The 26,498-nt window shown below is 31.5% G+C and overlaps 2 protein-coding genes and 1 long non-coding RNA gene across 11 annotated transcripts; all 3 read right to left on the bottom strand.

Moving 5' to 3' along the window:
- Nucleotides 1–1,149: 1,149 nt before the first annotated feature.
- Nucleotides 1,150–5,878, bottom strand: LOC134682963 (uncharacterized). Its single transcript, XR_010100937.1, has 3 exons — nt 5,687–5,878; nt 4,241–4,317; nt 1,150–1,794 (listed from the first exon to the last, which is right to left on the bottom strand). It is a non-coding gene; the product is annotated as an uncharacterized LOC134682963 (long non-coding RNA).
- A 3,403-nt stretch (nt 5,879–9,281) lies between these two features.
- LOC134683914 (uncharacterized) lies at nt 9,282–19,921 on the bottom strand. 9 transcript variants are annotated; one of them, XM_063543222.1, is made up of 5 exons: nt 19,649–19,921; nt 17,822–17,900; nt 16,785–16,863; nt 14,922–14,981; nt 9,282–12,458 (listed from the first exon to the last, which is right to left on the bottom strand). In XM_063543222.1, exon 5 carries the CDS (start codon nt 12,057–12,059, stop codon nt 10,092–10,094), a length of 1,968 nt encoding a protein of 655 aa, XP_063399292.1. In that variant the 5' UTR covers nt 12,060–12,458; nt 14,922–14,981; nt 16,785–16,863; nt 17,822–17,900; nt 19,649–19,921; the 3' UTR covers nt 9,282–10,091. The 9 variants fall into 9 exon arrangements, with proteins under 9 accessions (XP_063399292.1, XP_063399294.1, XP_063399295.1 ...); XM_063543224.1 differs by having other exon boundaries at nt 9,282–12,445; XM_063543225.1 differs by lacking the exon at nt 16,785–16,863.
- Nucleotides 19,922–24,614: 4,693 nt separating this feature from the next.
- Nucleotides 24,615–25,580, bottom strand: LOC134684647 (IgGFc-binding protein-like). The gene has a single exon (XM_063543951.1). It carries the CDS (start codon nt 25,578–25,580, stop codon nt 24,615–24,617), a length of 966 nt encoding a protein of 321 aa, XP_063400021.1.
- Between the last annotated feature and the right edge of the window lie 918 nt (nt 25,581–26,498).

The following is a 26,498-nucleotide window of genomic DNA, read 5'->3' as shown; positions in this document are numbered from 1 at the left end:
AAATACATAAAGTGATAAAAAATATGGCCTTTTCATCAAATCACACTAAAATAGACACTACAGCCCAAAAGTCGCTTTAATTTACCCTAAATTTCAGACATACATTGCATTTTCTTTGGTTCAGAATATTTTGAAGGGATTTCGGTTGCAAATTTATTATATAGATTTTATTGATCATTTAGATAGCCTCCCCCCTTTTTTTGGGGGTATTTTCGCAATAAATTGAGGAAAGTCTCATATTTCAATTAAACCAAGCATTCAAAAATAAATACTTGAATTATACAGATTGTATTATGCAAAATAGGTAATTCAAATAGAAAATTCAAAGTGAAATGGATTTTTGTGTCACAAACAATAGTAAGCATCAGGCTTAAAAACGGGGGGAGCTGCCAAAGACAAATTTTTTTTGGTATTTTTTTTATTCCAAATTCCTTCAGTACACTTGTCCTTATTACTTTAAAGAGTAAAATCCTTTCATTTCTTCCTAGTAATCCTATTTTGGTTATTGCAGCTTGCTAATTACTAAAGTTTTATTCTGGTTACTCAAAAATGATATGAAATTTAATGTCAAGTTCATCATATTGAAAAACTTAAGTATTGACATTCAGAATATGTGTTCTACAGGTAAACAAAGATAAGACAGTTGCAACCTTTTACTTGCATGCTGGTAACAATATAAGTCATTTTGATCATGAGTACCTGAGACAGTGATGATAAAATCTGAATTTCTATTGTACAAAGGGAGATAATCCAATAAAAATGTCGTTTTTTAAAAACCTTAAAATTGCATGTACATATTTATTTAAACTAACATACGCTTCATCAATTTAATAAAATACAAATATATCTCTATTAGGTTATCTGGTGAGAAAGTTAATATTGCAGTTGAGCATATACTATTCGTTTGCTTTTGTTGTAGTACTGTCTTAAATTCTCCTCGAAAAATGTCTAGATTCCTTTTAGCATTGATATATTTATAAATATTTCAATCTGTTTAAATGATCATAAATGTTATTTTATTTATACCATTAGTATTATATTTAACAATCAATGTAGATGATACAATAACACAAAATGATGCTTAAATGCAAGAATAAGATTACTATAAACATACATAAAAGTTAATTCAAATTGACTTATTTTAGCAGCACAAGACAATTGTTGCATTAGGTATGGAATTTAAGGATGTATTAAATTATTTCCATACTATCTGATAAAGATTTACATACATGTAACTACATGAACTACGAAAGGTAATTTACTAACAATTCAATCAATAAAACTAGTTAGTCAATCTAAGTAACAATTTCTGACAAATGAAAATATTATAATGTTTATCAAATGGCCAAAGTACAACCGTAATCTTCTTGATTGTCTTCAATATTGATGACCTTTTAATGCAGAAGTAATTTTTAGACTTCTTCTTTGCTGATGAAAAAGCCATTCTAATGGTGAGACAGTGATAACACTCTAAGTCCTTGCAAATGTCTCTCTCTTCTCATTTGTGTTGCAACTGTGTGTTGACTTGGTTGTTGGTAAGACTTCGGCGAGATTCACATTGCTGTTTATTTCTTTTTTCAAAGCATATCCATGAGTTCCATTTCAATTTATCTTTATTTGAGCTTGCAATTTTTTAACACCAACAGGAAAAATCAAAGACAGATCAGAGCCTTATTCAAGTATCCGTAATACTCTCCAAGTTTTTCTTCATCATAAACATGTTTATCAACAAAAATGTGTCCCAGCAATCAGTCTTGTTTCATGAACTCCAGTTATGTTTGGATCACCAAATGTCTGTAAAAAATAATAAGAAAACAATTGTAATCCATTAAATGATTGAAATTTCCTAAAAAAGAAATTAATTATTAACTTGGTCTTAGTTTGAATGTGTTTCGATTATCACAACTCTGACATTCCAGTACATAGAATAAGAAATAAAGTAAACTAGCTAAAAAGCTGCAGCAAACTTAATTTTAATGAAGTTAAATTTGCAGATTTCATCTTGTATTTAATTAATGACATTATGACAACACAAAAATAGGGAGATGAGTATTGATTACAAATGAGACAAATATCCACAAAAGATCAAATGAAATGAATGTAAGTCCCCTGTACAACCTTCAACAATGAGATTTAAACAGCTCAAGTACATTCTATTACAACGGCAGAGATTGCACCTTAATGAGGTTGGTGGTGTTTGTATACCAAATATAGTTGACTAATGCATAAAGTATTAGCCAAAATAGACCATAACTCAAAAACTTAACTTTGACCACTGAATCATAAAAATGAGGTCAAGGTCAGATGACACCTGTCAGCTAGACATGTACACCTTACAATCATTCCTTACAACAAATATAGTAGACCTATTGCATATAGTATAAGAAAAACAGACCAAAACACAAAAACTTAACTATAACCACTGAACCATGAAAATGAGGTCAAGGTCAGATGACACCTGCCAGTTGGACATATACACCTTACAGTCCTTCCATACACCCAATATACTAGCCCTATTGCTTATAGTATCTCAGATATGGACTTGACCACCAAAACTTAACCTTGTTCACTGACCATGAAATTAGGTTGAGGTCAAGTGAAAACTGTATGATGGGCATGAGTACCTTGCAAGGTACGCACATACCAAATATAGTTATCCAATTACTTATGATAAGAGAGAATTAAACATTACAAAAATTCTTAACTTTTTTTTCAAGTGGTCTCTGAACCATGAAAATGAGGTCAAGGATATTGGACATGTGACCGATGGAAAGTTCGTAACATGAGGCATCTATATACAAAGTATGAAGCATCCAGGTCCTCTACCTTCTAAAATATAAAGCTTTTAAGAAGTTAGCTAACGCCGACGCCGGATCACTATCCCTATGTCAAGCTTTCTGCAACAAAAGGTGCAGGCTCAACAAAAAAATCAAACTAAGTTTAGTTCTGAATCCCTTATATAGATATAGGAAGATGTGGTGTGAGTGCCAATGAGACAACTCTCCATCCAAATAACAATTTAAAAATTAAACCATTATAGGTTAAAGTACGGCCTTCAACACGGAGCCTTGGCTCACACCGAACAACAAGCTATAAAGGGCCCCAAAATTACTAGTGTAAAACCATTCAAACGGGAAAACCAACGGTCTAATCTATATAAACAAAACGAGAAACGAGAAACACGTATATATTACATAAACAAACGACAACTACTGTACATCAGATTCCTTATACCTTGATGTGGTTCAATTTAAAGCTTTTAAGACATGCCCGAAATTAGAAAAATATGACTACAATGCACTGTTTAATTTTGCATAATATCAAAGAACACCAATTATTCCATTTTAACTTTATTTAGATTTAAACATATTTTATTTGCTCAAAGCAAAAAAGCATCAGACACAAGTAAAACATACTTAAAGTTTAACTTTGGACGCTTTTGACCCTATAGCTGATATGGATCATTTAAAAACAAGCCAAAACATTTGAAATTGGTAAAACAATAAGCATTGAAAACAAATATATAATTAATTTTACAGCTAAATTCCAAAGGCATGTAAATCTGGTTAGCTTGCATGGTTTGTTAGTATATTGTACAATTACAATTGGCATAACGTCTAATCAAATTTAAAAGTACTCTACAAGAAGATATCAACATTAACTACAAAGCTTGAATTAATATATATACAACGGAGCAAGCAAACCTTTCAAAGTTTTACTCTACATGCAGTAGGAAAATAGCTGTAATAATGCTAAAAGTGCTTTTTCAAAAATGAAAAATACAAATGTAGTCTTCAGGTTTACAATATACAAATGTATGCATGTATACTATCAATGAGGATCTGTCAAGCTGACAAGAACATATATATTTTTTTCTAGGTTTAATTTTAATAAAGAAAACAATTTCAATATGATGAGTAATGAAAATTTTGTTGTGTAAATTGTACTGATATGGCCCTTACATGCCTTAATTGATCATAAAATAAGAATTTGAGTGTTCTGTGTGTTATTTTTACTTTTTGTTTACCAGATTCAACTTTTAAAATTGAAGGGTTAATCTAATTTCTGAACATTTATCATGTTTTTACAATAATAAATGTAACTGGTCAATTTCCAATTTCTATATATGATTATAGTTCACAAATAATGCCACAACACAGGTCATATTTGCTGTCTATTTAGTAGTCTCTTGTTATGACTTGTTTGATTCATTTTTTTATCAATTATATCATAAATTTACCTATATGATCTCCTATCATACATGTATCTGCTTTCATTTTTATATTTTTTTTGTGCTTTTCCATCTTCAACATTAACCTGTTGATAAGAAATAAAATATTGTATATTTGTGCATTTGCATGATCAGTACAGTGAGTTACATCTACATGTATATGTGCATTGTAAATTGAGTTGGCTTTATAAAATAATGCATTGGATCATTGAAAAAAAAGTTTTGTAGATATGATAATTAATCTGTGTAAATGTCATAAATGCTACGATATCAATCACACCATCAAGTAATTCATTTCTTCAGTATTGTCATTTTGAATTTGTTTTATCTGAGTGAGTAATCTGTAATGTTATAATCTCATGTTGCCTGTTCTGTGCCCTTTAATTTGGATTAGTTTGTAAGCATATTCTATTCTGATTCTATTTTATTAACTGATAGAAGTAAATACATGTACAAGTTCTTTTCCCATGTTTATAACTGTGATACATGACCTTCACTTCGGAAATATAAAGAACGAGATTCACAGTAACAAATATTTAGAGAGAAAAAAAACAAGCTCATAGTCTGTAAAACATGTTTTTGAGTTTGAGAACCATATATTGAATCAATCTAGTTGCATTGTACAATGTAGTATCGGTAAAGGAATGAATAAAGACAGGAAGTTCACAACTCTTCGGGAGCTATATTGTGACTTGAACAGTGTTTTATCAAAACCTTACAAAAATCTTTAGGTAAGGGATAAAAATAATGGTAGGTAAGGGTAGTGCGGTTAACACACATACTTTTTAGTTGGCCTAAATGTACAGTAGTTTTCGTTATGTTTATGTACATTAATTTGTACGTGTTTCTTGTTATTCCTTTTTAGACCATTGGTTTTCCTGTTCAAAGGGTTTTACACTAGTAATTTTGGGGTCCTTTATCATTTTTATAGCTTGTTGTTCCGTGTGAGGCAAGGCTCTGTATTGAAGGCCGTACATTGACCTATAATGGTTTACTTTTATAAATTGTTATTTGGATGAATACATGTAGGCACTCATACCACATCTTCCTATATCTATCTACTGAATGTTTACTATTTCAATGGGTTATATTTAAAAACAGGGATTTGAAGCAACCATTAATTTTGAATTAGGAGAAAAAAACCTGAGTCAACGGACTCTTATTGACAATTTGGAAAACAAACTCAGGGGAACTTTGTAATCGAATATATCTTTTATCATGATTATTATAAATTTCAGAAGAATTCTAAATCATTATAAATGTATGTCAATGAAAATTAAATCAGTGTTTGCTTCCATAAAATTATGTAAATACCCCCCCCCCCCTTTTTCTCCCAAAGACAAATGGTCAATGCTCTTCTTCCTATATTTATGAGTTGATGTGCTGTTCTAAAGTAGGTCTTTTTATGGTGTCAAATTGATTTTTCTAACCAAAAGAAATAAATAACAAACTTACCAGAACCAAATGAAACTGAAAGTTTTGCCTACGAATTTCCGTTGCTAGATTTGCAAGGGTCATGAAAGGATGACATCAACTCATTTTTGTCTTCTTGTCCACTGCAATCCAACTCCTGTCCATGTTTGCAGCATATGCATTTAAAATTATGTTATGTGAGTCTGAAACCTAGACATGATTATCAGATAGTGAGGATAGCCTCATGTCATGTCTAGACCATCTGATCAGGATCAGACTTATCCCAATGGCAGTTGGAATGTCTTGGCCACATGGTTTACTATGTTTTTGTTACACTCTTTCAATGAAAATAAGTTTTTGGCTACACCATATTCATCAAAAATACCATTATTTTCTATCCTTTTGCACATTTGTTGATTTCCCTCCTTCTGTTATTGACAATAAATCTACCTTTTATTGTGAAGAGTTTTACAAAGGGAGATAATTTTAGGTATAGTTTTCAGTTTTTCATCATTTATTTAAATAAGCTTATATCAATTTGCAACGAAAATCCCGTTAAGGAATAGTAGTTTGTCGTGAACCATAACGTTTAACAAAATATTGTTTCAATTTGAGTGACTTTTGAGGTTTTATGGACATTTTCAGTACAGACTGGATTCAAATTCTAGAAAAACACATTTATGTCAATAAAAATAAAAACAAAAATAAAGGTTGAAATAAGATCAAAATTGCGGTAAAACTGTTTTTTTGTCATATAATACTTTGAACTATTCAATAAAAAAAAACAAAAATGTCCATTTTCAACAACATTTTTCAGCAAATTTGGTACTTTAATAGAATTGCCCTGTATTCACATATTTTGAGATAAATTGTCAATTTTTATACATAGAACTATTAGATGTACTTAATACTTTACTAGGAACCCAAAATCAGCTGAAAACTCCACAACCCCTTTCATAATTTTTTTTTGATTTTGCATGGTTTTCTCGTAGACATCCATTTTAAAAGTATAAATTAACTCAGTAGGATTCAATTTATTTATCTTGCTGTACAAAACAAAACTATCCTATAGTACACATGACACAACATAGAACACTAAAGACTAAGCAACACGAATCCAAACAAAAACTTAAATGATGTATGGGCGATAAATGTAAGGTCGCACCAAATCTGGTTCCCAAAAATGAATGTTCCAAAAGAGCGACGACAGATACCAAACTCATGGATAGAAAATAAACTGACAACGCCATGGCTTAAATAAAAAGACAAACAGACAAATAAGAGTACACATGACACAACATAGAACACTAAAGACTAAGCAACACGAATCCCAACAAAAACGTAGGGTGATCTCAGGTGCTCCGGAAGGGTAAGCAAATTCTACTCCACATGTGAAACCCGTCGTGTTGATTATGTTATTACAAATTCCAAGTGTTATTGTACATCACGATAAGGTACGAAAGTTCAAGGTAACGGTATAAAGTATAGATTAACTCAGCAGGGTTTACAGTTTATTTATACCGTTTATACTGTTTTCAACTCTCGTACCTTATTGTGCTGTACAAAACACATTTTTTTTATATAGTTCCTTTAAAAATGGCGTTCTGCTGGACATTGCATGTGATTTATGTCCCGAATAATTCATGTTTAAAATTTTTGAACTTATGTTGTATTTGCAGTGTTCAAGTAAGAAATATAATAATACTATTTTTGATTTGTTAAAACAAATAATCGATGGTTTGCAGACACAAGTTCTATAGATATAGAAAGATGTTGTACGAGTGCCAATGTGACAACTCTCCATCCAAATAACAATTTATAAAAGTAAACTAGTATAGGTCAAGGTATGGCCTTTAACACGAAGTATGTTTGATTTACATCGAATCAATGTAAGTATACCAACTTTCTCTTTTGATCTGAAAGTTTCAGGTTTGGATAAACAGAGAAGAGAAACAAAAGTAACAACACAATGATTTATTGATCACAATACATTTATGAATATCTTTTATTTTTCCTAAACATTAAGCACTTGGAAAAGCATAAAAAGTTCTTAAATAAAATACTTATTGGTCCAAAAATTTACCAAGCATTAAAATATTTAATGATAAGATTTTAAAGGAGGCTATAAAAACAATTTGAAATATAATTCGTTTTGGTGCACATTGGACCATTCATCATACTTTCTCTGTATATATATCGAATATATTAAGATGTAAAATGACAATTATGTATTGCTAAATGTATATTATCACAATCTTCTAAGCATTATGTAAAATTCAATCCTGCATAATTCAAATGACCATTACAACAAATAAATAAACAAAATATTAAACAAAAAAATTAAAACAAACAATTTAACAAATTAATAAATTAGCAAATAAATAAATAAATACATACATAAATCAACAAACAAAATAAATAAACAATTAAACAAATAATCTAACAACTTGACAATAAAACACACACCCAAACCAACACACGAATAAATAAATTAACACAATAACAAATTCTATAATGTCAATTTTTGACAATTGCATCCATTATCCATCTATATTTTAAATACATTCAAGCGGATAATCAAGTACAACAATTCAAAAACGCATTAACATCTTTATATTGAAAGAATACAGTGATAAAAAAAAAGATGCACAAACATGTGACGTAACAGTATGTATCTCACATGATCTCTAAGATAAAGAATTGTTAAGAAAACTGAATGTGTTCTGTGCTCAGTTGTTAGATAGATAATTGTTACAGGCGAATTGGAATGAAAGTTCAGTCATGTGTAAAGGTAAAAATAAGAGTACCCATACATCGAACTAAAATATCTCACAACTTGTCTTTTTTTGTACGTCAAATATATGTATAGTTCATATAAATATTTAAAAATAAGATTTATAAAGGGTATTAAGATATAGTAATAAGTTTATTCCTGTTTAAATGAATGATCTTTTAAAGAATATAAAAAGTAAAATTTTAAATGTGTTTGAATTTATCCCGCATAAGTCTTTAGTATAAAACAAACAAATGTAGATATTATGTTACAGGCAAATGGGAATGAAAATTCAGCCATGTTTAAAGTTCTTCTGTTGCATTAATTGATGACGCTAGCTAGATAATATTGAGCGTACCCATACATCAAACTGAAGTAAAATTGAGAATGGAAATGGGGAATGTGTCATAGAGACAACAACCCGACCAAATAAAAAAACAACAGCAGAAGGTCACCAACAGGTCTTCAATGTAGCGAGAAATTCCCGCACCCGGAGGCGTCCTTCAGCTGGCCCCTAAACAAGTATATACTAGTCCAGTGATAATGAACGCCATACTAATTTCCAAATTGTATTAGTTCACAACTTACAAATATATGTATAGTGCATATAAGTATATTTTTTTTTAAATTCAAAGAGTATTAAGATATAGTAATACGTTTATATCTGTTAAACTGAATGATTTTATAAAGAATACAATGTATACAAGGTAAAATTTTAGATGTGTTGAGTTTATCACGCATAAGTCTGTAGGTATAAAACAAACACATGTATATATTATACAAATTTTCAACGTTGAACTTCGTATTTATTTACAAATTTATTGTATGCATTTAAACTACATCAATTAAAACATTTATCCCGCCCGACGTAGATTGATTATCATTAATTTAAATGCGACAAAAACTTAAAGGTTAAGCTGAAACTTGGTATTGACTATAATAATGATTCTAAAAAAAGCGAAGTTTATGCACCTTGAATTTCTCCCGATTGCTTAACCAATGAGAGCCTTGGTTTAGTGGTTAGCGCATCGGACTACAAACACAAAAATCCCATGTTCAATCCCCGTTGAAACTTTCAGCCATTTAATTTTTGGCTCTCCCTAGACACCATTTGCGCGTATGGTCTTGAGAAAGGATGATAGTCCGTCGAAAGGGACGATAAATGACTGAACAGTGTTTAGAGAGACCAATATCTATTGCACGTAAAGGACACCCTTGTAGATTTCGAAAAGAGCAGGCTAATGCCGCTACAAGGCAACATTCGCACCAGCAAAGTGGAATGGAATTGATATAAATTGTGATAACTTGTTTCCCAATCCACAGCTGTAAATAAATGTGTTTAAACTTATCTCTTTTAAAAATAAAAAGAAGGAAAAAACTCACTAATTGTTCCCTTAGATTAGGATATATTTCTTACACTATTCAAGTGGAACTAAGAAAGACGAAAACAGAAAAATTCAGATATACAGTTGACGTTCACATTTCTTGAGTACCGTTATCAACAAGACTGTTTTGTTTAAAACAATACGTAGCTCAATCTTGGATTGGTTAAGGCTATGCTTTTAATCCGTTTGGGTTGTGAAACCCTGAACCGTTTTGTATTTATATTGTCTTTGTTTCTTTTGGAGAACGTGAGGAAGTTGTTGGAGGAACACATCTCGTTTATGTTTATTTCTAAGATCTTTCTGCATTTTTGATGAGGAACTGCAATAGACGTTTGAAAGGACATGGGAAATCAATTCCCTTATACTTACAATCATCCCCATACTCCATGCTAATATCTATTATACGTTCAATAATTTCTCTCATATCTATGTCAGTAATTTCATTTGAGTTCCAAATCTTTTTCTTTTTTAAATCTAAATGTTTGGCCGTTAAAAATTCTTCTAAGCCTGTACAATTGTTTATTTTGCATTTTGCATTACATGCATGATATTTGCGATCGTGTGTTTTGTAAAATTGTAGTAAGGCTTCTTCCAATCTGCCATAATTATGAAGCTCACTACATTTATAAATAGCGTTTGTTCCTAAGTTATCTACGATTGTGTTGATATACGCGAACCAAACAAAGATTCCAGTGTTTTCCATTTCATCTAGTTTAAATCCTTCAATATCTTTCTTTTGTAGGTTTGGCATTACAAAATTTTTTATTGTTGATAAGGCATCGCTATCAAACATGTAGTACCGTAGATTTCTATCGTTGAGTTTGAGAGCAGAGCAAAGAGGCTCTATCTCCTTGGCACGATCGCTACCCCCCATAGCGATTATATGCAAAGACGTTAAAAACTTTTTCAATTTATGTTCATATTGACTATTACCTCCACAAACACGAAAAACTGAATTTCTTCTTGACTTATCTGTTAACATGATATTTTTTAAAGTAGCTAGGAATCTCATGTCATCTGGACCTTCCACCATAATTACCCGTTTGGAGAAAAAAATTGGGCTAACCTGATCACCGCATAAATATTCCTTGCTCTTCAGTTTTTTGTCACTAAATTCATGGCCTAGACTTATCACTTCAGTTCCGCTTTCACTAGAGTAGAAATAAAACATTTTCTCAAATGTCCAGGGGCAAATAAATCTTTGATTGTGTGTGGTAAGTATAACAGTTTTCTCTTTCTTTGTGTTAACATCATACAAGATTAAATCTCTCAAGCAGTCAAGCATGGACGGATGCATTCCCCTTCCAGGTTCTTCAATTAATAGTGTCGTTGTTTCCCTATTAGATAAAGTAATAGACAAGAGCTTTGCTTCTAAAATACCTTCCGGTGCTTTTAGTATTGAAAATGGGTTCCCATTCATCCCACTGCTTACAACGATGTGCATGTTCTCTATAGAGCCTATGGATGTATCATCTTCATTTTTAAGCTGAAATGTGTATGAATTGGGTTCAGTCATACAACGGAAATACTCAGATTCAGTATTTGTATCTACTTTACTATTATCTGTACGTAAGTCATCTAGATGAGATTTTATTACATAGGCCAGATCATTTGCACTTTTGTATTTGTTATAAACTTCCTTGATTGGTATCTGGCGAGATGTTTGGATCGGATTTATGCCTCTGTAAGCAAAAATGGTTTCAAATTCTATCCGTTCGAACGACTGATCAAAAATTTCAATGACATTGTTATCACTTCTATGGGTTTTTAAAAATTTAATGAGTTCAGTTGAATCGATTTCGTCTTTAATATTGACATCCAAAAGTTGGGAGCCCAATAAATGAAATTTATCTTTGTCATCTGACAAAGTACATTCATAAAATGCTCCCCATCCACCTTCCTTTGTGTGACGAACGGAACGAGCAATAATAGTTCCGTTACCAGCCTTGTAAAATACAATTTTGCAAAAGATTGTGTCATCGTCCTCTTTAAATGAAACGAAACAGGAAGTCAACAAGTCACCTTTGATTTTCTTAAATAAACAAATTACATATGATATATCGCCAGGATTGTGCCTTGCTGAGATTGAGGAGTTTAACTCAGTTTGCATACACCTCCTAATTCCTTCAAAAACACAGCTTTTACCCGTATTGTTTTCGCCAAGAAAAATGTACACACCATTTACAGGAAAGTCTAGCCTATGCTCATGGTTGCCATTGAATTTAACAAAATTTCTTAACCGGATTTGACGTAACATGTTTGCATTTAAATTTGATAGAGAAATGTAATTTATTGTGCCTTTATTTATTTTTCAAAATGCTCAAAATCGTTTAAAATTTTATGAAAAATATATGTTCTACATTGTTCAAATATACCAATATTTAAATCCTTAATTATCACCGATATCAAAATAATATACTGTAATAATTTAGATCTCACAAGTTACAGTTTCAGAACACCATATAAACAAGCGAAAAGTCGAAGTATGCTGAAACGACAATCATATTGAATAATTATAAAATATATATGTGTAATTAAGCGTAATTTACAGAAAATGTTAAAGGTAATGTATGTTTCATTTTCTTGCCTCCTCTTTTTTCTGCTTTCACAACCTTTTCACTATCTCTTTTCAAGTAGTTACCTCTGAAATAGAAACCTACAAGGAGAATTCAAATGATCGAAATCCAATATATTTTGTGACTTCTTATAAAATAAAATATTATTTTTAAATGAGCAGTTATTAATCCAAGAATTTGAGGTAGCTTAAGTCAAGTGACACACTGAGTTAAACAAAACAACTCGGAAGAAAACTTGCAGGACTTTTTAATTACTGTATCTCTAAAAAATCAGTGGATGATTATTGTTTTCGTTTGTTTGTCTGTTTTTATATTTGTAAGCCAATTGGAATTCAAAAGGTTGTAAATACTTACTTATTTGCCTTGAAGTTGTTGGTTCGTATCTGTCATACTTGTTTAGTCATCCATTCGAATTTTTTAGTATTTTATTTGAATTGTTTCATATATGTCGGTTCCTGTTTTTACCCAGGTTCATATATTTTTTTTCGTTTTTGAAGGCGACAATATGTCCTTTAACTGTTTACTGTCACGTCATTGGACTCTGGTATGTAGCGTTTTATTAGAAAATAATACCATATCTACTCATTTTTATATAACATTCACCAATGGAGTTTTAAAAAAACACCAGTTTTACACCATGTAATTAATTTGATGATCCCTATGTTGATAAGTGAATGTATTTAAAAGAAAAGGTCCTAACGATAGTCTGCCTGGTATAGACGTGATAAAGGCATCCATTGAATTAATTTTCTTTATAACATTACCATATAAAATTTATATCTCTTTTTAAATTATTTTTAAAACATGAGTCTATTTAATAGAAGTTTATGTTGTTTAGTAATATTTTTTAATTTCAGGACTTTCGGACACAAAACTATAAAACGAGTACGTTGAAGATAGTGATTTTTCTTTCTGAAGAACAATTTATCTTTTGCTAGTTGACATTTTTGTCGAGAGCTTTATCTCGTGTATGAAATTTCTCCTTAGTTATGGATATGTTGGCTTTGTTAGTCAATTTGAAAATAGTGATTCCGTCGAATTTTTGCGTCTGTCCCAAATCAAGAGCCTCTGACCTTTAACGTCATGTAGGACTTTATATTTCAATTCATCTACTAGAATATGTTTTGGAGTTTATTATGACATCTATTTGCAATGAACTAGTACCTGTAGATGTATGTTTAGGGGCCAGCTGAAGTCCCGTATATGGATACGGAATTTTGTCATTGGTGACCTTCGGCTGTTTCTGCTCTTTGGTCAGATTGTTCATTCTTTGACACATTCCCCATTATTATTCCCTTTTTGATGCTACATGTCACTTCAAAAGTGAAAACGAACCACATATGTCACAATTTATTATCAGAATTATTTCCAAACGTATTTTAAATATAGCTAATAGTTGTCCTATTTGCATTATCGAATTTACAAACTGATATCGTTTTCATACATTTTTATTACTCTCTCAGGCATAGGTGACCTTATGTGTATTTGAATATTATCTCGCGATCCATTCTTAATAGTTTTGCGAATACATCCTTCACTTTCAAATGTTTTGGTTTGTGTGATTTTGATAACGGTAATCCAAGACGAATGAAAGTTTTAAACGTTATTTTCATTTCCTAGTATTGGGTCGATATCGTATCTAGTGTTCGAATCTCGGTTTGAATACTTTTGTAAACATAGTTTTACTAGTCATGACTTCCACGATGGGTTGCAACGGGTGAACAGGAACTACTTTCTATTCCATAATGTCGAAATTCATAACGTTTTTGTTTTGGCTCGTATTATTTGTTCATTACATTACATTTCTGTGTAGTGTTAACAGATATTCTTTTGCCCATAATAGTTATCAAAAGTACCAGGATTATAATTTTATACGCCAGACGCGCGTTTCGTCTACATAAGACTCATCAGTTACGCTCAGATCAAAATAGTTTAAAAGCCAAATAAATACAAAGTTGAAGAGCATTGAGGATCCAAAATTCCAAAAAGTTGTGCCAAATATGGCTAAGGTAATCTACTCCTGGGGTAAGAAAATCCTTAGTTTTTCGAAAAATTCAAAGTTTTGTAAACAGAAAATTTATAAAAATGACCATATAATTGATATTCATGTCAACACCGAAGTCATTCAACACATAAGTCATTCAATTAATTAATAAGATAACAAGATTTGTATATTATTTTGTGGTAAGGTATGCATATAATTTAAATGTTGAATGTCGTTTATTCTACAGCAGAGTAGCGTATGTCACTTATTGTAAATAAATGTATTTATCAAGGTTGTACAAAAATCGAACATGCAAAAAATGCTGATTGTTTATAGTTGACTTGTGTTTGGTTAATTATATATAAGGTCGGTTCGACTGGGATATTGATTAAGACCTGTGTATTTATATTAACTTTCCACAATACTAAACTCATATTTAAGAAAAATGTTCGCTTTTCTCTGCAAGTGGCGTCTCCCATGAAAGAGTTTGTGGTTATTTGATAACTATTTTATGTTTGTTTGAGTTTACTAATTAGAATTTAAACAAATTATTGCTCACCATGGCCAGATAAACATTTTCTTTGCTTTGTATAAACACCGATCTCTTTCAATAAAACATCTGGAACATAAAAAAAAACTGTGAACATACTTAATTAGAAGGAATTGAATACAATATCTTACTTTAAAATAAGTTTAAACAACTCATCTAAAATACCAACAGTAAACAATAACTTTACTTAAAATGATCTTGTCGGCAATTTTTTTAATATATAAATATCGGTTATATGAAAAGAAAATGAGCTGAACAAACGAATCTCAACTCGTATACTATACATTAATAATGTTGATAATGTTCATCAATCTTTTCGTTACAAATTCGAGTAATTAATGAAAAGAAAATACACACATAAATAATAATCCAGAACTTGCACTGCATCTAAGACCAAATGAAAAGTCCATGATAATGGCACATCTTGGGAGTAGACACAATAATTTTTACCAACATAATTGATAAATGTAAACTCATGTACAATGTAGTACAATAAAAGACAGATGAGATATACAAAAAAAATTCAATCGACTGACCATTACAATCATGGACCACACAACTGCTTGGTCTATGGAGGATTGACTCACTCGGGAAAGGTTTTCGATGAGAAAATAAAATACTTTGACCCTATAAAGGATCAATAAAAAGGTGGAGGTCTAATTCGCGCTGTGCTTTTCATTTGTGTTATATTTATTGTAACTACACAGTCTCTACTGCTAATTTTTTACCTTTGTCAACTCTAAAATTCTAGAGTACCAGTAAAAATTATTTATCCATTTTAGATGTATAAATCTGCAGCCACGGTGAATTACTTGATTATAGAAAGAAAAAAAAAATATTTTCTAAACCCAATTTTTTTGGGATGTTGTTATTACTTTACCTTCGTCAAATTTAATTTTTGAGAATTAAACCAGCTCAGATCGGTCGGGTTTCATCATTTAAAGTGGTGTTCTGGGTAAAATAAAAATAAAAACAAGGTACACAAAATGTCAAAATGATCGTAACGACATCTCGTTGTACGTCGTGAAACGTTTATTTGTGACGTTTTTCACAACCAAATATGTAACAGATTGGTAAATTCAACGACATTGGTGACCTTATAATTATTTTCTCATAGTTGAACTTTGAGGTCAAAAGTAAAAACAGAAAAATTCTGAACTCCGAGGAAAATTCAAAAAGGAAAATCAAAAATCAAAAGGCAAAATCAAAAGTCCAAACACATCAAACGAATGGATAACAACTGTCATATTCCTGACTTGGTATAGGCATTTTCTATTAAATGTAGAAAATGGTGGATTGAACCTGGTTTTATAGCTATCTAAACCTCTCACTTGTATGGCAATCGCATCAAATTTCATTACATTGTTAACGATGCATGAACAAAACAAACATACTCAAAGAGTAAAAATGTCAAAAATAGTGGTACAGCAGTCAATATTGTGTTATCATCTTAATATCACTATGAAAACAACAATTGTAACGAAGAAGCACAAAAAGTCATACAGTACATCAAATTTAACATACTCATTTTGCTTTTCTTATACGACTTAATTTATGTATGTAAAGTCTACCCGTAAACTTTGAACTTTGAAGTCAAGTTGTTATTTAAATATATCAGATAGTCATTTGATTTTAAAAATCCCTATTCATCTTGTGCACTCTTATATAATTATCAATCAATGATGTATAGCAACGCAACATAGCAACTCGTCAATAGAGTGTTTTAAATCATATCGTATTAGTAATTATTGAATTGCATGATATTGAATTGCAGTAACGTTATAATCGTTCAGTAACCCTATAGCTAGTTGAACTAAAATATTAATTTCTAACATATCGCTGCAATTAATATGCTACAATCTTCTTACTTACCTGTCCGATCAATTGATTTCCAGTCACGTGTTTACAAAACTTCTGAAACCACCACCGATACTGTCGCCACAAATACGATCTGGAAAAAATCTCTATTATTCTATACAATTCAATCTAATGAACATCTAACGATGAAATTTAATCAATTAAGAATACATTTTCAAATTTTATCCATGTAAAGTCTACCCGTAAACTTTGAACTTTGAAGTCAAGTTGTTATTTAAAAAAAAAAAAAAATTTGAGCGGTATTACATGTATACTGTATGGCAAATTGTCATCTTCTTTCTTAATATATTTTTTTCATTTCTGAACTTAACCCAAAACTAACAGTTAGAACAATATTTGGAAAAATATAACTGTTGACCTTTGTCCTTAATTATTCAAAATTCCTACCACTTCTCATGATTACTGCATCATTACTCTAAAAGTTTAAAATTTTGTCTTTTCATTGATATTTAATTCAGCCGTGTGTTCGGTGGGTGCATTATTTTTTCTGATTCTACACATGGTCTATATGTATATTCCCGATAATAGGCCCTGTAATTGGACTAAATAAAATTATTCTTATTCTTATTCTTATTCTTATTCATTTAACATGTTATTCCATGGATAGTGAATATAATCTTAATAAAGTTAGAACAGTCGAATTTAGAATTTAGATACTTGCATTCAGATTTTTCAAATGTACCGTTTAATTCTATGTGTATGCCTATAATAGATGCTTGTTTAAGAATTTGTAAATATTAGACTAGACAGCAGAAAGATAAGTTTGTATTATATTAGATAGTTATATGATTTTTGAAATCCCTATTTATCTTGTGCACTCTTATATAATTATCAATCAATGATGTATAGCAACGCAACATAGCAACTCGTCAAAAGAGTGTTTTAAATCATATCGTATTAGTAATTATTGAATTGCATGATATTGAATTGCAGTAACGTTATAATCGTTCAGTAACCCTATAGCTAGTTGAACTAAAATATTAATTTCTAACATATCGCTGTAATTAATATGCTACAATCTTCTTACTTACCTGTCCGATCAATTGACTTCCAGTCACGTGTTTACAACACTTCTGAAACCTCCACCGATACTGTCGCCCCAAATACGATCTGAAAAAAATCTCTATTATTCTATACAATTTAATCTAATGAACATCTAACGATGAAATTTAATCAATTAAAAATACATTTTCAAATTGAAATTGAAAAACAAAATGGCCTTATAATACCCACTCCTTTGTCAATATTTCCTCTAGATGTCGTTATGTTTAATTGATTTAAATCTGTATTTGCAAATATTTACTAGATATTGTACCATAGGGTTAAAATTGGTCTTGTAGTTTCAGAAGAGAAGATCTTTGAAAACGTCTACGACGACGTTCAACGACTTCAAGTCTTGACAACAGATGAAAGCAACTGTACGACCAAATAAACGGCTATATATATATAGGGACATTTATCTTACATGATGATGAATAACGATTTATGTGAATCTCGTGTAAATTTCACGTATTTGTCACCTCAAAAGAGCTTATACAAGAAACTCAAGTGAACTGTTCCTCATGAGGAAAACCTGAAATTGCAAATATCCATCTGTAAATCACATGAATTTTCAAAATGATGGGTTTCAAATAACATCCAAATTTTAATTTGATTAAAACATGAAAAATACAACAACAAAAATCTAATGTGAAATTCACGTGCTAAATTTCACTCGAGATTTATTTGAACCTCAATTAAAGTGGATTTCATATGAAATTCACATTATTCCTGTGTAAGTTGAAAAGTATTAAAACATTAAAAAAACTAAAGCCATATACTAGAATACCCGAAGGGAGATTGATGATTATTGTTCAATGCCACTTTCAGCACAATGTACTTATATGCAGCGGTCAGTTGTAATTGGTAGCGGACCGAAGCAAGCAAACTGGTAAGCCACAGATTGAAATCGAGCGCAACAATAATGTCTCCAATAGTTTCTAAGCTTTATCAGCAGTACACGTACAAAAACTGACCGAATCAATTGTATTTAATGCTGACACACTCAGGATTACTGACTTTTAGCTGGCGATTCCTTTGGGGATGACACGTTCATTGTCTGCGGCATAAACCCAGCTATTGAACCTAGTCAAAGGCACTACATGTAGTCTAGGCTATATATAGATATATGTGGTACACCTGGCAAGTTTTAAATCATGTAAAAGCTTAGTTAACCTTGTTTTATATGGTTCTCGATAGGGGATAGTGCATTAGGAGGTCAATATGACATGTTTCCCACTTTTATAAAAACTTGTATTCTACACGGTTTTGTTAACATATAGATATAGGAAGATGTGGTATGAGTGCCTATGAGACAACTCTCTATCCAAATAACAATTTGTAAAAGTAAACCATTATAGGTCAGTGTACGGCCTTCAACACGGAGCCTTGGCTCACACCGAAAAACAAGCTATAAAGGGCCCGAAATTACTATTGTAAAACCATTCAAACGGGAAAACCAATCTATATAAAAAAAAATAGAAACGAGAAACACGTATAAATTACATAAGCAAACGACAACTACTGTAATCAGATTCCTGACTTAGGACAGGTGTAAACTATAAAATTATCATAAGCAAACTAGTATTGTTGTTAATATCTGTGTCAGTTTGGTCACTTATGGAGAGATGTCTCATTGTCAATCATACCACATCTTCGTTTTATGTGTCGTGCATTTTTAAATTATATACATATTACATTCTGTAATTAATATATGCATGTAGTATGTGTTTGACAATAAAATATTTCAATTGATGTGACCATGGTAACTGCAATTCTTAATTTTGTAAATAAAAATCTATTCAAATAACGATACTTACAATTAATAGAATTCGTCAGACAATTTCGCAAGTTTAATTCCATTTATATAACAATCATACAAATAACTGTTTGCTTTAGCATTTTCCCAATTTAAACACAAATTACATAATGACTAATCTTTAGCATGTAAAATAGTTATAAATAGAATAGCTCTTCTTCTTTTACAATTCTAGAATATTTCCAATCAATAACCCATAGCAACACAGTATAACAACTCGCAGATCCAAAACAGATATTATCAATAAATATTGAATCTACAGAAACGGTGAAGTCTTAAAGTAAACATGATAGAACAAACTGTGTATTCCAAGGATATTGCGATAAGCGAATCTACTTTTAGAATAATTTCATAGATGCTCGTCCTTTTTCATGGATAGTTTCAACGAATGTTGTTATTCTGTCTTACTTGAAGAAAAGATCAGAAATCATTAGTTCCATTATTATTGCAGGTAAACTTATAACGTACGACCGGCCTCCAACAATAAGCACAAATAATAACATACAGAAGGCTAGAAATGCTTTGGTTGACAGAACAAGAAACACGTCAAAAGAGGAAACCCACGGACTAATCTGTACTACAACTTTCAACGGACAAACATTACAACCCAATCACATACTTATATCAAAATAAAAAGATGAGGTATAATTGCCAATGATACCACTATCAACCATAAGGTTTATGTACCCTTCTGTAGCCATTTTTGTACAAACTTTTCAAACTTCAATTGTATTAAAACACAGATATAATGAATAATAAAGATAGGCCATTTTGTACATATTCCAATGGGAAACTTGATGCAAAGCATTTTTTTTTACTGTTCCATTGCATTTAATAGAAAAAGGGGACTTTGTGGCAAATAAATCAAGATTTTATTTTTCTTCTTCTTTTACAATTCTAGAATATTTCCAATCAATAACCCATAGCAACACAGTATAACAACTCGCAGATCCAAAACAGATATTATCAATAAATATTGAATCTACAGAAACGGTGAAGTCTTAAAGTAAACATGATAGAACAAACTGTGTATTCCAAGGATATTGCGATAAGCGAATCTACTTTTAGAATAATTTCATAGATGCTCGTCCTTTTTCATGGATAGTTTCAACGAATGTTGTTATTCTGTCTTACTTGAAGAAAAGATCAGAAATCATTAGTTCCATTGTTTGGCACGACAAATAGCACATACTGCTAAATTCGTAAAGCTTTTAAATTATGTGAAAGTAATCTTATATATCGCAGTGGCGGATCCAAAGGAGGGGCGCTCAGGGAGTTATCACCTCTTTGGTTTGGACAATCAATGCATTTGAATGGGGACATATAGTTGGAACCCCCCTTTTATCCTGGGTTAGGACCCCCGTTCCCTTTTGTAGATGGCAGTATCCGCCCTGTGTCGTGCATTTTAACATAAATATATAGATATCAAGATATCAAAAAAGCTTGATATCGTCAGTTTATGCAGTTTTATATTACCTACAACAAGTTTGAAGAACTAAGCATGCATAATTGGAAGCCATGGTTTATATCCATTTTTAATGTATCTTTTTTATTCGGAAATCCTTTATGCAGTAGTTGATGTGTAGCGTAATTAAGTACCTCGGGTTTTGACTTGAAGGTTATATACATGTAGTACGGCAATCTATACATATAAATGGTTAAATACAACATTCTAGTTTTTTTGCTTTAGATCAATATGCGCTTTTTTTCAATGATGTTATTTCATTATTTTGAAAGAACGTTTACGTATATACATGTTATATAAATAAATAATGTGATTGCATATGAGACAACTGTACATTGACCATCACAGGAATTATTATTGCAGGTAAACTTATAACGTACGACCGGCCTCCAACAATAAGCACAAATAATAACATACAGAAGGCTAGAAATGCTTTGGTTGACAGAACAAGAAACACGTCAAGAGAGGAAACCCACGGACTAATCTGTACTACAACTTTCAGAGGACAAACATTACAACCCAATCACATACTTATATCAAAATAAAAAGATGATGTATAATTGCCAATGATACCACTATCAACCAAAGTTCAAATGAAGTGGATGAAAGAAATTACTGGCAACGCACGGCCATCAACTATGAGGGGGGGAAACATATCGTATAGACGGCAATAAAAGGAACAGACATGAAATACAGAAAACAATTTAATTGAGAAAACTAGCGGCCCAATTTATAACATTTTACGAAAAATAAATATGACAGGCGCGAACCAACGACAACCATTCAAGTACAGGCTCCTGACTTGTTACAGGCACATACAGAATACAGATTTGTCCATCAATTTTGTTGTTTAATTGTCTCCATGATATTATTGGCAAAGATCTGAGTAACATTGTTCTTCGAATTTGAAGGATGCCTTTGGTTAATATATAGCTTGAAGCAAGATTGGAAATATTAATTTATGTCTATCCTGTGTCATATCTATCATTGTCCTTACTGTATAAAATTTATAAACATTTGGGTGGATCTTTCCACAAATGCACTGATCACCATCACCAACATGGTGACCTATAATTGTTAATTTCTGTGTCATTTTGTCTCTCGGGGAGAGTTGTCTCATTGGCAATCATACCACATCTTCTTTTTTTATAATTGCAATGGTCCCTTTTCAAGATGACTCTATATAAAAGTCTTGTCTTTGCTATGTAGATATAGGAAGATGTGGTGTGAGTGCCAATGAGACAACTCTCCATCCAAATAACAATTAAAAAATTAAACCATTATAGGTTAAAGTACGGCCTTCAACACGGAGCCTTGGCTCACACCGAACAACAAGCTATAAAGGGCCCCAAAATTACTAGTGTAAAACCATTCAAACGGGAAAACCAACGGTCTAATCTATATAAACAAAACGAGAAACGAGAAACACGTATATATTACATAAACAAACGACAACTACTGTACATCAGATTCCTGACTTAGGACAGGTGCAAACATTTGCAGCGGGATTAAACGTTTTAATGGGCCCAAACCTTCTCCCTTTTTCTGAAACAATAGCATAACATCACAACATATAAAAACATACGATAAAATATCAATTAGCAGACTTAACTCAATCAAAAAACGTATGATTACACAAAGAACGAATAAATTTGATCTGCGATATCTGAATACAAATGCACAGTTAATTAAATATTAGAGACAAACAGTCATGACCAAAAGGCTATCAAATAAATTCAAACACACTGAGAAATATTTAACCAATCAATGTTCACTTTAGAAAAAACCCGTTTTTTTCTAATCTTGAAGTTTATACAAATGTTGTAAGAATAAGTGAAAAATTGAAGATATTACAAATAATCAAAGCTGGTATACAGCCAAGATCCATATAAATAAAAAATGACAAAAAAGCATTATAAACAGTATCAACAGGTCGAATTAACAAGAAAATACGATTTGAGAGTACTCGCAGTTACTGACAGCTAGTTAAAAGCCAAAACCAATTAATAGTAAAAAATCATGCATCAGAGACTAAAATCGACTAAAACACATCACAGGGATTTAGTATTTTAACGTCATTAATAGTCAAAGAAGACATGACTTGTGCAATGCCAAAAATAAATGTATCGACAGGTAGTAGTATAGTGAAGAGCGACTTCTATAGAAATAAAAGTTAACGTGGCTGTGTCCCCTATACATCTCGCCTCAAAAGATAATGAAATTTAGTTATGTTTTAATTTGATAATGACAAAATCAATATTAGTGCCAATGTGAACTATATTCAGAGATCAAATTACAATATTGGTACGATAACCCTTACTTATAAGTTTGTTCAAGGTTCGATGAGTTTACAAGGATCACATAGTGATTTCCTCGCTTTAAGTACAATATTACCATAAAATTTAGGATGAGAAATACCATTTTTAATAAGCTTTCTACAGGTATAGCCAAATTTACTAATCAAATCTTTGTATCTATGAAAGAATTTAGTAAAAGTTTTAAGTAATTTATGGTATCGAAATCCCTGACACAACAATTTACCAGTGATGCATTGATTACGTTCGTTAAAATCTATGACATCAGAACACACACGGGCAAACCGAACGAGTTGCGATATATAAACACCGTATGATGGAGCCAAAGGCACATCGCCGTCTAAAAAAGGATTCTTTTAAATTTTCACTGCGTTTATATGCTATGATAGACATCTTTTTGAATATTGTTATACAATATTCATCTCTTTGCCAAATCTTCCAAAATTTTTAATGGCAACCAATGGGTTATATCTGATTTGGCTGTAATTGTAATAATTTGTTTTTACAACTATCTGATGAAGTATTGCATCTTTAAATTTTTAGTTTTACGTCTTTAATGTCTTTCGAAGTTTGTTACTTGTCACTTATCGTAACCTTTATTTATAAGGTGTAAGTGAGGGGGGCGTCTTGCAAAGTGATGCATCTAAGGGAGCTACCATTTGATTTTTATGGGGGGGGGGGGGGGGGGCTAGGATGAAATTTGAAAAATAGGCAGGACAGGAGTTTTGAGTAAAAAAAGGCAGGATGAGACACTTGCAAAAACAAAAGTCAGGACCACAATTTAGGTAAAAAAAAGTCAGGTTAAACTAAAAAAAAAGGCAGGACCGAACAGAGTGGAAAATAAAAATGCAGGACAAAATTTTTTCATCCTAGCCTAGTTTTATTCAAATGTTTAATATAATGTTTGAATTAGTAAAAATGTATTATATCAAAGCTCTTTTCAATGATTTTTTTAATAAAGAAAAACGTTTCCACAAGTGTTTTAGGTTTCTACATACTATATTTGATGTCAATATCTAATCTAGATAATGATGGTTATGTTTCGAAATCAATTAAAAGTATTTTATATAGAAACACCCAGTCTCTAGCAGCAGTTTTTTTGTCTTTTGTCTTTGAATGCGTTTCTTTTAAATTATAAGACAACATAAATCTCATTTGTGTACAAAGCTACGTAGTGAAATAAATGTTTATATTGTCTTGAAAGCAATACCAGCGGGATAGCCATATGAATCGTAATTTGTATTTTGTCCATATACCCAAAGCCCAAAGCGTACCCCTCTCGCATGTTTCATGTTATGATTTCCAGCAGTTACTGGTAAACTAAACGTACTATAGTATTCTGCTCCGTCATGAATATTGTAAGCACTTCTTATTGTTATAAGCGCACCGTCAAGAGAAAACCCATCCAACGCTTCAGAGATTACGGTGACACTTATGAAGCTTGTAAAATTATCTGCAACTGCAAAATGGTATTCTGATAAGTACTGATTACGTCCTTGTATCGTCATCATAAAAACAGATCCGTGTCCACTGGGAGGAATTTCATGTGCATAAAGCATGACCAACACATTGTTATTAGCATGCACATGTGAAACCTTTTCATGGATAAATTCAAAGTGTTCTTGTCCATGGATTAATATATATGTTTCTTGTTTATTATTTATCACTCTCAAAGTAGTAGTTTCCGTGCAAAATATTCTCACAGAGCTTTTTGGTCTTGTTTCTATTTCTGGTATGATGTATGATTGATCTAGCTGGTTAATAGGTAACACGGTCTCCAATAGCTCATTACAACCTAAACCTCCTACTATTGTTGTGCATGCACTGCTGCTTAACACAGATACAGGTTTTGAGGTTGATACTAAAGTCCCAGATAAGTCAGATGTATCTGACAGCTTTAACGAGAAGTATTTATTGAAAAGTACTGTGATATTATCGTTATTGCTGTATGAAACGCCCATGTACGTAAGTGGTTCTTTTTCCATTTTCAGATTTATCTGAATCTTGTTATTGTCATGAATCGATGAGATCGTGATAGAACTGTCTGAAGCCTTGAAAGAAGGAAAGATGTATCGAGTTGATGAATACTGTAATGGGATTGCCATATAACCTTCAGTGTATCCACCTCCATTGCTCATCTGTATACTGTACATTACCTGCGGAATTCGAGAATATATTTTGGCGCCATTTTGTGATAATCCTTTTGGCATAACAACGTTCTTGGGCAAGTGATATACATATTTATCACTTGATATTGTGACAGATTTATTTATGTTGTTAGAAAATGTGAATTGAGATAGCGCATCTTTGTTTCTAGTGTCAAATAGTAAGTACTGTGCCTTTATTTTACCAAGCTCTGTAAAGGCTATTATGAATGATGATCCTGAAGAACCTAAAAATTAAAAGACAGAGAATATATCGACTTTTGTTTACCTTAGAAAGCATATAAGTTACAGACTAACATAGATCTGAAAAAAATTGAAATTTATGATAAATACTGCATTGTATTTATAACTTAGTCTTCGTAAAACAAAAATATTTCTATCCCAAATTGACTTCACCTAACGATAGATGTGTATACTTTTACGAAGACCAAGCTTAAAATACAATTATCTCTGTAGTTCCAGCTTTTGCCATATACTGTAGCTCTTCGAATCTATAAGTTCTGAGAGCTCATGTTGCAGATGTATCAAGAAAATTGCTTCGCGAGATACCATATTTAAATGTTCTATAAGAAGCCGTCCTACAGTTTAGATATTAGGAATAAACAATAGGTAGATCTGTACATTTTAAACATTTTTGTCACTGTAAGATTTTTTCTTTTTGAAGCCTTGTCACTCATTTGTTCTATAATAAGCCAGGTCGGTCATGCTCGTTACCAGGCATGGTCATTGGACAACTTTGTTTGAAAAATTATAATTAATATTGAATTATATTACTATACTAGAGTGCTGGACAAAAGCCTAACGATTGGTGCTGTAGTGTATCAGAGGTGTGAGTTCAAATCCGCTGAGGGACGGACAAAAAATTGTCAGCAGAAAATCTAAACTCTACCACTGTGGGGGGTAATT

This window comes from Mytilus trossulus, chromosome 9 (assembly GCF_036588685.1).
Source record: "Mytilus trossulus isolate FHL-02 chromosome 9, PNRI_Mtr1.1.1.hap1, whole genome shotgun sequence".
Classification (NCBI taxonomy): Eukaryota; Metazoa; Mollusca; class Bivalvia; order Mytilida; family Mytilidae; genus Mytilus; species Mytilus trossulus.
Note: the sequence above shows the minus strand (reverse complement) of the source record. Positions and strands in the feature narration are given on the sequence as shown.

Coding starts and splice junctions, on each gene's coding strand:
- LOC134683914 (XM_063543222.1), bottom strand. CDS start 12,059: ATGTTACGTCAAATCCGGTTAAGAAATTTTGTTAAATTCAATGGCAAC.
- LOC134684647 (XM_063543951.1), bottom strand. CDS start 25,580: ATGTACAGTATACAGATGAGCAATGGAGGTGGATACACTGAAGGTTAT.